Raw genomic sequence first — 17,624 nt, forward strand, 5'->3', positions numbered from 1 at the left:
GGTCACCTCCACCAGCGGTCACCTCCACCAGCGGTCACCTCCACCAGAGGTCACCTCCACCAGCGGTCACCTCCACCAGAGGTCACCTCCACCAGAGGTCACCTCCGCCAGAGCCCAAATCTCCATCAAGCCTGCTGCTAATCCCACGGGGCAGGTGCCCCCCATGCCAATTACTGCAGACACTCAGGAAAGTGAACAAAAGTGGGGGGGTTAACTCCACGGCTCTGGAGCGCATGGCCGCCATCTTCTTAAAGGGAGAGAAGATCATCTACCATTGCTCTTCAGGTACCCCTGAGCTGTAACAACAGTACTGCCAAGACAGGGAGAGCATCTCTAGTGTTCCATGTGTGCACACAGGTGAATGTGGAGACGCAGCACGTGCACTATGCAGCAATTGAGCGGCTCACTGTCAAGATTCGTGGTCAGTGAGGACCCAACAGAGGTGAGCACAGGCCTGCTCTCCTGCTGGGAGGCCTCCTCAGACACCCACCACCAGAATGACTGGCCGGAACTCCAGCCCCACCTGCAACGTAGCTGCCCCAGATATATTCTGACTGACCAGTCACTGGATTTTAGGAAAAGAAATCTCCTCCAAAATATGCGTTGGAACCCTAAACGGTGAGCCTGTAGACTTAATGCCATCTGGAAACAGAGTTTCCTCTGTTATGCTGATGAGCAGTATCAGTGTACGGTATTTCCTCGGTCATCACTTTTGAGCCGATAAAGAGTTGAGTAGGCATAGATGCTAGCACTAGTGGGAGCAGGGCCAGGGCATGGAGAGCCATATCTCCCCACATCTGGGCTCTCTGACCCCAGAGAGAGACCCCTCTGCAGGGACGTCCACCCCCATGGGGAAGAACAGGAAGAAGGGTCCTCCTCCCCTGGGGTTTTCTAGGCCACAGTCCACTCCAATACACTTTCTCAAAAAGTCTCCATTCTCTAAGAAGCATGTGGCCTCCCGAGAGAGCTAAGGACACAGGAAATGACCCGTTCCTCTCCCTGCTCCTTCTCCAATCTCACACAAGCCAGGGCCTCTGCTCTCGTCTGGGTATGAGCTGAGAAAGGAAAAGAGATGGGTAATCACCTAGCATTTGCTGACCCAGTGAGGGTGTAAACAGCAACCCCGTGCTAGACATTTGGCGTACAGAGTTAAAAGATGGGTGCCCATTATTATGTCCCTAGTTGTTGCTGATGTTAGGTGTAGTCGAGTCAGTTCTGACTCCTAAGAACCCTGTAATGGAATCCTCTCTTCCAAAGAGCAGCTGATGGGTTCACAGTCCCATGCTTTCTGTACGACACCACACCGGGACCCCATTATTATCATGGGACAAGAGCATAACAGCACTGGCACCCTTCATTTTAGACCCTTTACTTTACTGCGATTGTGTTTTGAGGTGTTTTTGTTTTGTTTTGTTTCACAAATAGGAAACAAAGTGGCCACCCTGCATGGAAGCAAGTCTACGGGCGCCATTATTCCAACAGCATGGACCCACTTTGTGTCTGTCTCTGTACCACATTTTTGTTACTCTCTCAACATTCCACACTTTTTCCTCATGCACACTTTGTGGACTACAACAGAGTACAAACAGTGTGTGTGTACTGAGAAACCAAACAGTCAGGTACCTCACTTCATTGTGATAGTCACTTCACTGTGGTGGCTGGAACTGAACCCCTGACCTCTCTGAGGTCAGCCTGGATAACAGTAAGGGCACCCAGTGCCTGCTGGTGGAAAGTCTCAACACTCTGAGGTAGTTTCAAAAAAGAAAAAAGAAAAAAAAACTCAGCCCCTAGATCCTACGACAAATTTACTAAAGAAAGACACTAGAGGAACAAGTTCCCCACCCCATAGGGATGTGATGCAAAATTCCTGATCCTGGGACTTGGTTTACTCCATGAAACGTTTACAGAAAAATAGAAAGAGACATGGAAGGGGAATCTATATGTTAAAAATGGGTTTGATTTGAGTGTTGTGTTCTTTTAAGAACTATCTATGTGGGACTCAAGGCTGGTTCAGTCATGGCTGATGAAGAAAAACTGGGACACACTGGGATTTGCACAATTTTGTGTGCCTGGAATGCTAACCAGAGTAGGAAAACTTGCAGGTTGAAGCGCTGGAATGGGAGACCTGTAAAGAAGAGGCGCAGTGAGCCCTTCAGGCCTGACAGGAGAGACGGGATTGTTGGGAAGCCGTGTGGTTGCCGCCATCTTGGAGTGGGGTACTGCTGTTTCACACTCGACCATTGAAGCTCCCATCGAAAACATGGGACTGCTAGGCAGCACACACGCTGCCCCCATTGTCTAATAGGGAGATTAAGATTCTAGCAAAAACTGACCCATGATTTTTTCCATTCTGGCTACTGTTCCTGTTCTCCCATGTCTGTTCCAGTTGTACTTCATCAGCCATGACTGAACTGGGAAGAGAGCTGGGCTGAAGCCCTGACAGAAGCAGGTAGGCCGATGAGACTGGAGTCTCAGGTGACAGAATTTATGCTGACGGAGAAAGAACAACTGGAAAAAGAGGTGAGAATGAATACACAACTGGAAGGATGGAACCCTTGTCCCTGAATCCTACCTGTAGAAACTTCTGTGTATCTTCTCAACAACAGACAAATGCTCCTGGTAAATGGGCTTCAGTCATAAATGCTTCGGATGTTCTGATTTTTAGAAACTATGACTCTGAGTTGATAGGAATTTTCAGCATTGATGGCTGTTTGTGGAGGTTACGAAATCAGTCATTTCAAGGCACGATGCAGTATCATGGCTAAGTTTTTAATAAAGAGTTCTGGCGTCAAATGCTAAAATGTTTACAGATGCAATAACACAACGTCTTACATCTGCTCCACAGGAAATGAGGAAGGCAAAAAGGAAAACGATAGGCCGTGACTTGCTCATTGTGGATTTGGGGGTACTTGTCACCTTCCATCTTCTAGACTACAAATTGTGCCAGTCACATGAGGCACAGTGAAGGCGGTGTAAACACCCTCCCCTCCAGTGCCTCTGCTGAGTGGCCGCCACTGAGGGCACCGCTTCAGGTGGTCAAGGACCTGCCCAGTTGACCCTGGTGCCAAACTGGTGGGACTGAGGATGCAGGGCTATGTCTCCTCGTCCTGTATCAGATGAAACAAGCCCCCTGTCCTCACAGGTGAGCTGGTGGGTTCTGTAGCAGTCAGACTCCACTGCCCAAGCCACTGGTGTGCTTAGCTGGGCTTGGCATTGGTGGCAAGCTCTGACTAGATGTAAGCATAACCGTCTTCTCTCTCTCACACACACACACACACACACAGAGTACAGTCTGGTCCCTTCCTGGGTGAGCTGAGCCAGCATGCCGGACACTCCTGCCCCCGGCCTGAGTCAGGCTTATGAAAGGAGGGGGGAGTCCAGCATGGAGGTGCAGGTGACATGCACCCAAAAAGACAGGCTGGGCCTCAGCACACCTCAGCTGGCTCGTTCACACACACAGGGCTGACCCCACGGCCACTAGGTTTGCCATTTCGTGAGACCCTAATGTGTAGCCTGGTGTTGCAGTAGGTTAATCGCTGGACTGCTAGCAGATGGACGGGTCGGTGGTTTGAACCCACCAGCCGCTCTGTAGGAATAAAACTGTGGCAGTCTGCTTCCATAAAGAGGGCAGCCTTGGAAACGCCATGGGGCAGTTCTACTCTGTGCTGTTTGAGTGCCTCGGACTGCGGGTTGGGGTCTGTGCTGGGCTGTTTGTAATGGTTCTGGCACAGCTATTATTGGCCCATTTTACAGAACAGCAAGACCAAGAGACGAGACGAGGAGTGGCAGAGCCACACCTGGGAGCAGGTCCCTGCTCTCACACGTGAGTGTGTTGGGAGCAGCTGCCAGCTTACCTACAGACAGGTGCCAGGGCCGCCCTGCAGGCTGAGGACATGCCCCAGACACGGTGCCCGGAGCTGCTGCACTGTGAATGGAAACCCGTCCATCTTCGTCTCCTTTCCTCACAAAAGCAGGTGGGTGTCTCTTGTCTGAGTCAGAGAACTGCTGCACGCTTCCAAAGTACCGAGGCCCTTTCATCAGATTGTTGAAGGATAGGCACTGGATCACAAGCTCAGCTTGAACCACAAGACTGGCGGTTCAAACCCACCAGCTGCTCTTCAGAAAACCTACACAGGGTGGCAATCAGTTGGAATTGACTCCACAGCACTTAACAACAACAAGATAGCTTCTCTAGGCTGAACGCTAAAGTTTCTTTTTTCTTGCTGCTAATCCACAGGATCCCTATTGATTCCCAGGTCATCCTGGGTTTTTCTTAGGGAACTTTGGTGTTCTTGGGTGCCATCAAGTTCCTTCTGACTCGTCGTGACCCTGTGAAGAACAGAACAAATCCCTGCCCCTCCTCACAATCACTTTCACGCTTGAGCCCATTGCTGAAGCCTCTACCAATCCAGCTCGCTGAGGGGGGAGCGGCTTTTCTCTACCACACTTGATGTTCTTCCCCAGGGACTGGTCCCTCCTGAAACGTCTAAAGTATGTGAGATGAAGTCTCCCCATCGTGGCTTCTCAGACGCACTCTGGCTGTACTTCTCGCAACACAGATTTGCTCATTCTCCTGGCAGTCCGCAGTGTATTGAATATTCTTTGCCAACACCATCATTCAAATGCATCGATTTTTCTACAGTTTCCCTGATTCATTGTCCATCTTTCACATGCATAGGTTGTTGTTGTTGTTAAGTGCCGTCGAGTCGGTTCCGACCCATAGCGACCCTGTACAGGGTTTCCGAGGGTGTAAATCTTTACGGGAGTAGAAAGCCTCATCTTTCTCCCGCGGAGCAGCTGGTAGTTTCGAACCGCTGACCTTAAGGTTCGCAGCCCGATTCGTAACCACTACGCTACCAGATAGGAGGCAACTGAGAATACCCTGGCTTAAGTCAGGTGTGCCTTGTTATTGTTGTTGTGAAGTGCCGTTGAGTCAGTTCTGACCCATAGCGACCCTGTACAGGGTTTCCGAGGAGCTTCTGGTGAGCTTGACCTGCCGACCTTGCAGTTCAAACGGCTTTGCAGTCTGGTACATTAACCCACAGCGCCACACCAGAAGTCCTTAGACATCGCTAATTTGAAGAGAGGCCACTTGGGTGGGGAGACAACTCTGGACTGGGGGTCGGGGGTCCTGAGGTCTAACAGCACTCTGCCAGTGATCTGCTGACTAAAGACAAGCCTCAGTTTCCCTCTTGGCCCATCGAAGGGACAAGAGGACACCAAATGCATGCTTTCTCCTCATATTTAGAATCAAAGTTTCCAAAGCACTCATCTCTTATTCCTTTCAGGGAGTCTGGAAGAGAGAGCACCGTGAAAATCTGAGCAGTTCTTTAGAACTGGGAAAGATTGTTGGAGGGAAGGCCCAGGCCGAGGGACAGGCCTGCTAACAGAGGAGTGCCCAGTATACAGCCCATGGGGTGAGAAATGCACAAAATGATCAACAAGATGAAGCAGCAGTCAGCAGGAGGCTGTTATAAGATGGTTCACAGGGCACCTGTGTGTTTGGAGGAACGAAAGGGGAAGACATATTAGATCCACTTGGGGCAGTGAGCCAGGTCTCTGCATTCTGGGGCGTCCTGGGCTTGGATATAAAGCAAGACACTAGCCTACCATGAGCCCAGAAAGGCAGGAGGTGCAGGAGCTGCTGACCAGCTGTCTGTCCATCTCCCTAGACAGTGGTGGGCAGAGCGGACTGCGGGAGTGTGGTTCCAGCATGCACCAGTTGTGCTGGGCACTGCCAAGGGGCCTCAGCGCAGGACACACCAGCGGCCACTCAGCAGCAGAAGGTAGACAGCTGAGGCAGAATCGAAGCCTGAGCCGGTGGCTGGATCATCAGAAACCCAGCTGCATTGATTCCGCCCCATGGATGTCAGAGGGGAGCTGTGCTCGGTCTAGCTCTCACTGGGGGAAACGCTGGAGGCAGAGTTTCTTCTGAGGCATCAGGTAGGCCAGAACCTCTCAGTTAGCAGATGAGTCTGTCAACCATTTACAGCACCCAGGGACACCGAGTATCAGGAAACAAATGAACAACCTAAGCCACTGCTGTCAAGTGGACTGTGACACAGAGCCACACTACGGGACAGAGTCGAGCTGCCTCACAGGGCTCCCACCGTTGCCAATCTTTACGGCAGCAGACTGTCTCATGGTTCTCATTCTGAGCAGATGGTAGGTCTGAACCACTCATCTTTCGGTTACTGGCTCAGTGCTTCATCCACGGCACCACCAGGGCTCCTAGATTATAAAAACCCTTTACATTCAACAAGAAAAGCAGCAGCAAAGAACGCAGGCCTCCTGGCTCCTGGTTCCAGGAACAATCTGTGGCCCTCCACCCAGGTCCTCAGGATGCAGTCCTGCACGCCCCGTAGTAGACCGCTGGTGGGATTCTTCCCTGACCATCTTGCGGGGGAGCTGTTCCATAATTCACCTGTGCATACCATCCAGACAGAGAACGGGCCCATCAATCCAGATCCTCCCTTCAATCAGCACGGGCAGTCACGGTGACGTGGGACTCTGTCCTCCCCAAGTGCTGAGGGCCAGTGGGACTACAGCCATTATCATAAATCCTAAAGAGATTTATGCGAAGGGAAGGCTGTCATGAAATTGAATTTTAATGGTTTGATAATTAAGCTAAAATACAATGACGATCAAATCTGAATTTTCTGGTAAATGAAAGGCTTTGCTGTTGGCCGCGCTGTGTCTCCTAAGGAGAGTTCAGGCGGTTTTGCTCACAAGCGCTTTCTGTCATATCTGGTCATCTTGTGAACCTGGAAATGCAGAACTGTCCAATTCCAGGGAAGGGTGACCCTGCCAAGGAGGGCGGCTGGTGTCATGGAGACTTGGGCCCTGATTCTGACTCATTGCTCGACCTTTAGCCAGTTGTGACCTGCCGAGCCTCCTTGCTCATCTGCAAAAACAGGGGCAAAGCTGACACCTGGGTCAAGATGCACATGAACGCCATGGTGGCGGCCAGTTGGGCCGCAGAGATTTAATGTCATGACTATGGTGTGTTGTTCCAGACACCACAAATCACGTGGGGCAAACGTGAAGTGGAATGTTGTTGTTAAGTGCCATCGAGTCAGTTCCAACCCATAGCCACCCTGGGTACGGTTTCAAAGTTGCGGCTGGTAAGCTTGAACCACCAACCTTACAGTCCAGAGCATTAATCCGCAGTGCAACAGCAGGGCTCCAAGTTGAATACTGAACCCTCTCAATGGTGGCACTGATACGTCAAAACCCACAGGTGGTGGGTGGGCTCGCTTGTGAGGAGGAAGACAGTAGGGTCAGAAAGCACTTTCTCTGCCTATTTGCCTAAAGGTAATGCTTTATTTAAATGACAAAACCGGAAGATACAACAATAGGCATACGTTTCACTGTAAACACCTGACTATTCAGCCTACCACTCCCCCAAGTGAGCACACACTTCACAAACACTAATCACACGGTCCTTGGCACACCATGACCTCCTTAGACCTCCTTGTTCATCTGCAAAAGGGGCTGCAACACTCATCCCATGAGTGTCATGGGACGCGTGTCACCTGGCCTCTCAGGACGTGTGTGACAGCGTTTGAAGGGTGCAGGAGCAGTTTGTACTTCCCTTCCTAACCCCCTCCCCACCCACTCAGGCCACTGGCACCTTATCAAAGGCCACGTAGAGGGAAAGAGTCAGAATCATCAAAAATGACCAGGCTTCCGGTTAGATAGATACTGGGGGCTGGGGGTGGGGAGGACTCAGGACTGTGCTCCTTAGACACCCCAAGGCTCAGCTTTCAGCCAACAACAGATAGGTCTACAGGGAAACAACAACACTTGTGAGGTACACACACCACAGAATGGTCAATCACTGGAGATCAAAAGGACAGCATTGACCCAAGGGTCAAGTTCAGAAGGTGGAAGGGAAACAGGAAAGCCAGGGAGGAGGTGGGATGAGTGAAGCTGCATTGTGGGAACTGCGAGCAGGGACATGAAATAAAATGGGTCTGAACTGCTGACTGGAAACTGAGCAGCTCCTCCTTCCAACCTTCATCCAATTCAAACCAAAAGTTAGAACAAATAAACCAGACAACCATAGGCCATGCAGAGTGGGGAGAAGAGACCCAACACAAGCCTTAAATATGTCTCCCTCCTTCCCTCCCCTGTGCTCTGTCAGTCCACCTGGCTGCCTCTCCTCTGGGCATTCAGCATGGCCGGGGCAGCGAGTGGCCAGCAGGGACACGGGCGGGGTTGGCACTGAATAATGTCAATCCACTTGCTCAGTTTGCTTGTCCGGAAGACGAGGGCAAATTCTGCAGCAGGGCAAGTAGCTCGTCCTCCCAAACTCAGACTGTCACCATGGTGGGGGAGCAGGTGCAGGTGCGGGGCCCAGGAAGAAGGTTAGGCAAGAGAAGAGGGCAAGGGGAAGCTAAGGGACTCCCCACATCCTGCAGGGGTCCTCAGAAGAGATGGTGGTTGGGGGCACTGCAGGGTGCACCCTTCCCCAAACATAAAGATAAACAGCAGTGGCATCAAGGGACTGGTGGGGACCCCCAAGAGTAGCGCCTGCGGTGACTCAGACAAACACAACACTGAGGTGTCCGTTGGAGTCCACTCTCCCCAGCCCACCCTGGACAGCAAGACACCCTGTGGTACAGCAGCAGCTGACGGACCGGCACCATGCTGGGCTGTCATTCAGTCAGTAAGAGCGTGGGTTGGGCAGAGGGTCTTTATACATTCACCCTGGCGTTCCTGGGGTCTGACACAGGGCTTACCGCCCAGCAAGCACTCTACACGTCAATACTGAATGAACGAATGCTGTATGAATGGATAAATGATGTGTGCACAAGGGACATTAAGATGGAAGATCTTGCGCAAGAAGCTCAGTAATGAAGCAGCCGAAAAGACAGGCTCCGGGGCTGTGGTGCGTGGGACCGCTCATCACATAGATCTTGATGACCAAGACCAAGAGCAGCGTACTAGACAGACAATCGGCCGTCTGCAACTTTACAAAGGGCTGTAGAAGAACAGGGTGTGTTCTCTGGGACCCCACACTGCATCCACATGTCCAGACACGACCAAGAGGACGGAGGGCAGATGTCCCCCAGAGGTCTGGGTTTGGCATTAATCTCCTAATGCTAATCAACCCCAACCCCAGCATTCCCAGACACAACTGTCTCAAGAACTTACAAGGAAACTGCCCCAAACCTGGTGCCCGGAAGCACGTGTGGTACCTTTTGTTACCCTTAGCTCTCATCTGAGACCACTTCAAATTCCTTTGCTCAACTTGAATAGTTGGCACAATAGTGCCTACAGAAGGAGACACCCATCCGCTGAGAGCTGGGGACTCACCGCTGGCACTCGCCCGCATGCAGGATGAGCTCCTCGTTGCTCCTGGCGCTGATGGTCAGCTCGTGCTCTGTCGAGTTGAAGACATCCAGGAGCAGGTGGCACTGCCGGGTGCTGCGTGGGGAAGACAGAAGACAACTCAGAATCTGACAAGAAAGAGTAGCCAGGCTCTGCCTCTTTCTCCTCATCCCTGAGGATGCTCTGCCACACGGGGGTGTGCACAGGACCCAGTAGCTGGACACAGACCACTTCTGACCAGAATGGAGACCTCCCCAAACCGGTTCTAACTTCAGGTCTTCCTTTGTTCTAGGGTTCTGTAGAGTGTGCTTACAACTCAGCCCTACCTTTTACAGTCTAACTGGTCTGGTAAGTTCTCCAAGCGGTCGCATGCAGTGAGTACTGGAGTATCTGGCTGCACGTGGAAATACTTAGCACACAGCGGTCACTCGATGAATGCTATCTCAGAGTCAGGATGCATGCAGCACACCTTCACTAAATGTCTCCCAGGGACTAAGCAAGAGCAAAGATGTCAGTCTGAGGAATAAGGTACGTCTGGTCCAAGCCATGGTGTTTTCAGTAGCCTCATATGAATGTGAATGTTGGACAGTAAGGAAGATCATTTGAGCTATGGTGTTAGAGAAGATTAAAAGTACCATGGAACAACTTGGACATGGGAAACTTGGACATTAGCTATCCATAATGGAGAGGGCTACAAAGGCAAGAAGTAACTGGCTTACAAGCTTTCAAGAGGGAACCTAGATCCAGAGGGCATGGAGGAAGGTAGAATTTCCACTGAGTAGTTACCCAATCTGTCTAGGTGGGGCTGATGAAAGGAAATGGGGATAAGACTCTTGTGATACAATAGTGAATAATTGTTATCAGGACTGACTGTGAGGGTCAGAAATGTAAAGGTAGATATTTTATAGCAAAAGGAGGGGAATGGTTGACTTTGCAGTCCAGGAGTGGAGGTCTCTGGGACCATCAAGGGAGAAGAGCAGAGTGTGGGACTCTACCCAGAGACGCAGTGACGCCAGAGATGGAGGCAGAGACAACGACGTGGAGAAATGGAGCAGCCAGGGACTCTAGACCCAGAGAAGGAGAGGGGCTGTGTGCTGATAACCGAGAGGCAGGCTTGCAGGGTATACCCTTTGGATGGTTGATGATGCATGGAAGGGATTGTAACCATGGCAATGAAACGATACACGATAGGATGAATGTAAAGCTAATGTTCTCCCATGTAAACTATCACATAATTCACAATAAAACATTTAAAAAATAAAAGTACCATGGAATGCCAGAACAGGCAAATCTGTCGGGAGAAGTACAACCAAAATGCTCCTTAGAAGACAGGATGGTGACACTTTGATTCTCATACTTTGAACATATTCACAGGAGGGACCAGTCACTGGAGAAGGAAATCATGCTTGGCAAAGTGGAGGGTTGAGGTACAGAGGAAGACCCCCAATGAGCTGGTCTGGCACTGTGGCAGCAGCAATGGGCTCAAGAAGAACAATTGTGAGGATGGCCCAGAACCGGGCAGTGTTCCGTTCTGCTGGGCACAGGGCGGCATAGAGTAGGAACCAACTCGATACCAAGCAAGGCGACCCTCCAAGAGGTGGACTGACAGTGGCCACCACAGTGGGCTCAAACATCCTAAACACCACGAGGATGACATAGGACTGGGCAACATTTACTTCTGTTGTACATGAGCCCACCGTGAACTGGAGATGACTTGATGACAGCCAATAGCCACCAAGCAAGGTGCCATGCTCTGGCCACTGACCCAGATCACTACTGCACGTGCAGATGTTCATCTTAAGCTTCTTATGGGATTGCACTTGTCTTCACAACCATGACACGTAGGAGGTGTTCGCCAGTCAGCACCCACCCGAGACCTCTAGGATGCTTTGTTCTCCTATACTACAGAAGGAAGGAGCTCTGGTAGCGTAGTGGTTAGGAATCGGGCTGCTAACCTCAAGGTCAGCAGCTGGAAACTACCAGCCATTCACGGGAGAAAGATGAGGCTTTCTGCTCCTGTAAAGATTTACAGCCTCAGCAACCCTATACAGGGTCGTTATGAGTCAGGACATCATGCTTGGCAAAGTGGAAGGTCGGCGACATAGAAGAAGACCTGCAAAAAGATGGGAGTGGCGCAGTGGCCGCAGCCATGGCCTTACACAGCACGTGTGAGGATTGGGCAGGACTGGGCCGTGTTCACTGTGTTGTGCGTGGGGTTGCTATGGGTTGGCACTGATTAGCCGGCACCTAACAACAACAGCAATAACAGAAGGTGGAAAGGAAAATACTTGGATTCCCATCACTCTTTGTAGTAAGGATGGTCTGTCTGTGTAACAGAGTTCGTAGCCAAGAGCTGTACATTTCTGGAGATTTCCCATCCCCAAGGGAAAGGCAACATGGTGATCAGGAGAAGGTTTTGGTCCTTCAGTCTCCCTGGGTCCCTTTCCTCCTCTCTAGAAGTGAATTGGGTGCCTCAAAACTCAGTGATCATCCTGAAACAATGAGGACAAAGGCCACAAGAACAGGGAACCGGGGAGCCTGGGGATCAGTGATCCTCACACTGTGCCGTCCCTCTGCACTGAGGTCATTGTGAAATGCCGTTGAGTTGATTCCAACATGTAACGACCCTGTACAGGGCTTCAGAGGCGCAGTTAGTTGTTGGGTTTGAACCAACAACCTTGTGGTTAGCCATCCAGTGCTTATCCTACAGCGCCACACCATGACTCTGCACTGATAGCTACACACACACACACACCAAAAACAAATCCCCAAGCCCACACATGTCATTTCTGTTTCTCACCAGTAGCTCGGTTTCCATTGCAGCTGGATGTTGGCCTAGCACTCACACAGCACAGCAGCTGGTGCATGGCAGGGAATGGACAGATGTTTACAGATCTGCCCGGGACTGCTGTGCTGATAGCAGGGGCGGACAGAGGAGACAGAGGCAGAGGAGAGCAGGGAGACAAGCAGGAAAGAAGGTTATCGGGACATGTCTTCATTTTCTCCTCAATGGGGCCCTGCAGAGGGTGCTGGGATCCCAGAGTGGATGCAGGTTTTCCGTGTTGTTAGAAGAAAGTGGTGCGAAGGGGAAGGCGGACTAACACTCACGTGTCGGCTGCCTGTGGGGTCTCCACCCAATGGGTGAGGCCTAGAGGGAGGGGAAGTGCAGAAACCTGCTCAATGAGGAAGGTATTAAGTGGTGGAGTGATGACTGAGAACCAAGACTTGGAACTCAAAATCCTATAATTTCACAAGAGACGAAGGTCCAAACAGCAATGAAGTTGTGAGCTAAATCTGAACACGTTCAATAGACTCCTGCGAACCTGGTTGGCCAGCAGTATGGAAAGACCCGGGGACTCCTAGGCTCGAGACAGTGATATGGACACAGAGGACTAGAGTGGAGAGTGAAGGGTCCGGCTGATATGAAGTGAGGGGAGATGCACAAGAACACCCAGACTTGCAGATAGTACCCAGTTGACCTGGCTTCAATGGCTGGATGATCAGAACTCTACTAGAAGAGGAAAGAAGAGGAAAAAAAAAAAAGAGAGTAATCTGCTACAATTTGATGAACTTGACCTATACTTATGGATGTAATAGCTCAAAAAAGGGAACAAATCTTTACAGCGAGGATCATTCCCACCCCCCTCGGGACACAGGGCTGACAGGGATGGGCAACTTAGACACTGGCTACCCAAAATGGGGAGGGGGCACAAAGGCATGAAGTGCCTGGCTTACAAGCTTTCAAGAGGGAACCTAATTTCAGAAGATACGGGGGAAGGTGGACTATCCACTGAGTGGTTTCCAACCTGTCTGGATGGGGCAGGTGAAAGGAGATGGGGATAAGACTCCTGTGGTTTAATAGTGGATAATTGCTATCAGGACTAACTGTTAGGGTCAGAAATGTAAAGGTAGACATTTTGTAACAAAGGGAGAGAATTGAAGGCAAGAAGTGACTGGCTTACAAGCTTTCAAGAGGGAACCTAGATCCAGAGGGCGTGGAGGAAGGTAGAATCTCCACTTAGTAGTATCCAATCTGTCTACTTGGGACTGATGAAAGGAAATGCAGATAGGTCTCTTGTGATACAATAGTGAATAACTGTTATCAAGACTGATTGTTAGGGTTGGAAATGTAAAGGTAGACATTTTGTAGCAAGGATGGGAGTGATTAACTTTGCAGTCTAGGAGCGGAGGTCCCTGGGACCATAAAGGGAAAAGAGCGGAGAGCAGGACCCTACCCAGAGAAGCAGATCCCTGAGATGGACGCAGAGACGATGACATGGAGAGATGGAACAGCTGGGGACTTTAGACCCACAGAGGGAGAGGGGCGGGGGGGTAGACTTATAGGATATACCCTTTGGTTGCTTTATGATGCATGGAAGGGATTGTAACCATGGCAATGAAACTATATAGGATAGTTTGAATATAAAACTAATGTTCTCCCACAATAAAACATAAAAAAAAAAAAATCAATTTTTTTTTTTTTTTATGATGGAGGCAGATACGATGACATGGAGTGATGGAGTGGCTGGGGACTTCAAACCCAGAGAGGGAGAAGGGGCTGTGTGCTGACGACCAGGGTGTAGGTTGCAGGGTGTACCCTTTGGCTGTTTGATGATGCATGGAGGGGACTGTAACCGTGGCAGTGAAATGATATACGATAGGATTAATGTAAAGCTAATGTTCTTCCAGGTAAATGGTCACATGATTCACAATAAAACATTAAAAATGATATACTATAGGATGAATGTAAAGCTTGTGTTCTCCCATGTAAACTATCACATAATTCACAATAAAAACTTTTAAAAAGAGAGAGACGAAGGTCCAGACACCCATTTCTCACTTCCCAACACAGTCAGGCTCGAAAGAGCAGGTGGTTATGTGAAAGTCAGTGTTCTGCGAACATGGAGGATGGCCCTTACATACCTGCGGAGCCACAGAGAGCCATGGCCCAGCACATATGACACATAACCTTACTCATCACAGCTAGTGTTACCCTCAGCCCACACCTCAGTGTTCATCACTGGCAAGACATATGTAATAAATGGGCAAAATTGTCAGATAGCAGATTTTTCACTACTGTATGTTGGAGAATGAGCTAGTTGGTAAGTGAGGAGCAGATATTTCCCAAACCCACACCTCATCCTCTGTTCTTTCCAGAGAAGGGATGGGTGCAGAGGGCTTCAGTAATGTCCCCACGTGGTCACACACATCATCGTCATTGTCGTCATCATCCTCATCACCATGAAAAGCATGTAACAACTCTCACGGGAGGAAGGGCAAAGAGTGGTGCCACCACATCTATCACATGCTGCTGTACAGACTCCAAGTGGCCATGTCTGTCACACCTGGCCAGTAGACACTGTCCACACATGTCCACACACCCGGCCTCTAGATGCTGTCCACACATGTCTACATACACTACCATGTGGTTGCTATATATACACACCTACTACATGCAGCCGGTATATGCTGTACATACATGTCGACACACCCACCTGTAGACACCATACACACATGTCCTGAGACACACAAAGTGCCAGTTGCTGGTCTGGGGTCTTCCTGAAAGATGCAGCATCTAGAAACTTCCTCCCACTCTGACAGCTATCTATGAGAGGCCTCTTCACACAGCTCCCAGAGAAGTGATCTCCCAGAACGACCATCTATCCAGCCTGTGTCATAACTTCATGAAATCTTTAATCACAGCAAAATCTTTCATCAGGAGAGGGAACTTGTAAAACATTTATGAGGAGACAAATGGAAGTCATTTTAAAGGGAGGGAATGAAAGATTCAAATGCCGGCTGTGCTTGCTCACAGAGCATAGTACTCGGGAAAGTTACGGGGGCTGGGGGTGGAAAGCATCCCCATGCAACACGATTTCAATCCCCTTCCTCCTGAGTCATGGTATGAGGGGGGCATCCTGGTCTGTCTTCCTCCTCCGTGCAGACTCCTCGGTGATAGATCGTGGGGCTCTCCTTCTCTCTGCTGTTCGTACATCAATCCCCCTTTCCACGCAGCAGTACATCTTGAGGTCACCATACCAGAGTCACGGCCTCTGCAAGTCAACACCGATTGTGTGGAGGGATTTTCTTTAAGACCTGTTCGATCATACTGTTTCCCTCTATTTCTTATTCCCTTCCTCACTCCCTCCTTTCTTTTCTGGAAAGTCCAGGGGAGCTGGCTGGAAGACTGAGATGAGACCAAGTCTTTGAAGGACAGAGGCATTTGCTTGCTTTGGGAGAGAGAAGGGGAAAAGGCCCAGAAATCTGGACGAGCGCATTTATTTTGAGATTCTGGGATAATCATAGATAGAGAAATTTGGATGATGGGGATGAGGTTGCGAGAAACAAATGCATTTCCCAGAAGCTATCTCAATACATTTAGCACGAAGTGCTTCCTCAGTCTAGAACTGGGAATTTTATTCTTTAATTCACCCAACAAATACCTTGTTGTTGTTGTTGTTGTTGTTAAGTCCCAGCGAGCAAGTTCCAACTCATAGCAACCCTGTACAGGGATTCTGAGGAGCAGCTGGTGAATTTGAACTGCTGACCTTGCAGTTCAAACTGACCTTGATTGAGGTCGCGTGTTTATCTTCCGGTGCCATACCAGGGCTCCAACAAACACCTACTGAGTACCTGATATCTGAGGTATGGTTAAGTGGTTGGCTAACCAGTAGGCACACAGTTTGAAGCCACTAGTAGCTCCTCAGGAAAAAAGGCTTGGTGATCTGGTACCATGAAGATGATGAACTAGGAAGCCCGATGGGGGCGCTCTGTCTCGCAGGGTTTCCATGAGTTGGGATGAATGCCGTGTACTCAGCAAAACAACCTACTACCTGCCAGGTACTGCTCCAGGCCCTCGGAACCTGGAGATGAACAAGGAAGACAGGACCTCACGTTTCATGGGAATTACTGCCTTGTGCAGCGAAAAGTTATGGAAGATGTGCAGGTTAAAACATTCACAAATCATTTTATATACTCATATTTTGTAATATGAGAAAGTTAAACCATTCAAAACAAGTCCAAAGAATTGCTGAGTACATGATCAATACCCACACAAATCAATCGCATTTCCACACGTCAGATCTGAAAACATTTAGAAAATAAAATGTATAGGAAAATATATTTATAATTGCAATGCACTCCACAATGCACCCAGGAATAAATCCAATAAAATGTACATTTTATTATATACCCATAAATGTATGTATGCAGGACAATTACGGAGGATATTATAAAACTTTATAAAAAGACTTCAAAGAAGATAAATAAATGCAAAGACATACTGTGTTCAAGAATGAGATGCCTTCATATTTTAAAGCCATTTCTTTCCAAATTTATATGTAAGTTCAATAAAAGACCCAAGACGTTACGGTGAAGCATGAAAAGCAGACACTAAAATTTATAAGTAAGAGAAAAGGGCCAAGAACTGGTACCACAAGATGAGAAAGATCTCTGGAAAGGACTTGATCTGTGAGATCTCTAGAAGTGTCAAACGCTGCAGTCACAAAGACAGCGGTATGGTATGGGGCAGTGACACATGAACAGAGTTAGAGCAGAAAAGCCGGCCCAGAAACAGCCCCATGAATATAAAGGACCCAGGTAATCTGACTGAGGTGCCACTGCTGTTAACTGATGGGATAAAGATTGACTAAGAAGTGTGAGACCAGTTGATTATGCACGTAGAGAGAAAATGGTATCCCCACCCCACACTATAAACAACAACAACAAATTTTCCAGATGGACTGAAGAACTAAGTGTAAGAAAGTGATGTTTAACAATCTTTAGAAGAAAATAAGCAATAGCTTATGGCTTTGGAGGAGACAATTCCTCAAATAAGTTCCAAGAAATATAAAATATGAAAAAATACAAATGCACGGGCTGCTTAAAGTTAAGAACCGTCACACAATGAAAACTCTTAAAAACAAGGGCCCACGAGTTCGACCACATTGCCCAGACTCCCATCGACATGAAGATGAAAAAGAGAAGAGGAAGGGTCGGGTGGTCCGAAGTGTGGTGAGACCTGTGGACTCCTGAGCCCACAGACAAGGACATAGCCATGGAAGGCTGGAGCGGAGAGCAAAGCGTCCAGCTGATATGAAGTGAGAGGAGACACACAAGAATGCCCAAAAAAGGAAACAAGTATAAATTGCTACAATTTGATGAACTTGACTTATACTTATGGATGTAGTAGCTCAAAACACCAACTGAGAGGGAAGGAGTCTTCACATCCAAGATCAATCCTATCCCCTCTGTATACAGGGTTAATACAGATGGGTAACTTAGACATT

General features: G+C 49.1%; 1 protein-coding gene across 2 annotated transcripts in view; it reads right to left on the bottom strand.

The window, feature by feature from the left end:
- The window catches only part of TRAPPC9 (trafficking protein particle complex 9), a 585,848-nt gene that overhangs the window by 179,789 nt on the left and 388,435 nt on the right, over nucleotides 1-17,624 (bottom strand). For both annotated transcript variants that reach the window (XM_006830723.1, XM_006830724.1), the window contains one exon: nucleotides 9,322-9,432. In XM_006830723.1, coding sequence (XP_006830786.1) covers nucleotides 9,322-9,432 — 111 coding nt within the window. The remainder of the gene's footprint in view (nucleotides 1-9,321; nucleotides 9,433-17,624) is intronic.

This window comes from Chrysochloris asiatica, unplaced genomic scaffold, assembly GCF_000296735.1.
Source record: "Chrysochloris asiatica unplaced genomic scaffold, ChrAsi1.0 scaffold00001, whole genome shotgun sequence".
Lineage (NCBI taxonomy): Eukaryota > Metazoa > Chordata > Mammalia > Afrosoricida > Chrysochloridae > Chrysochloris > Chrysochloris asiatica.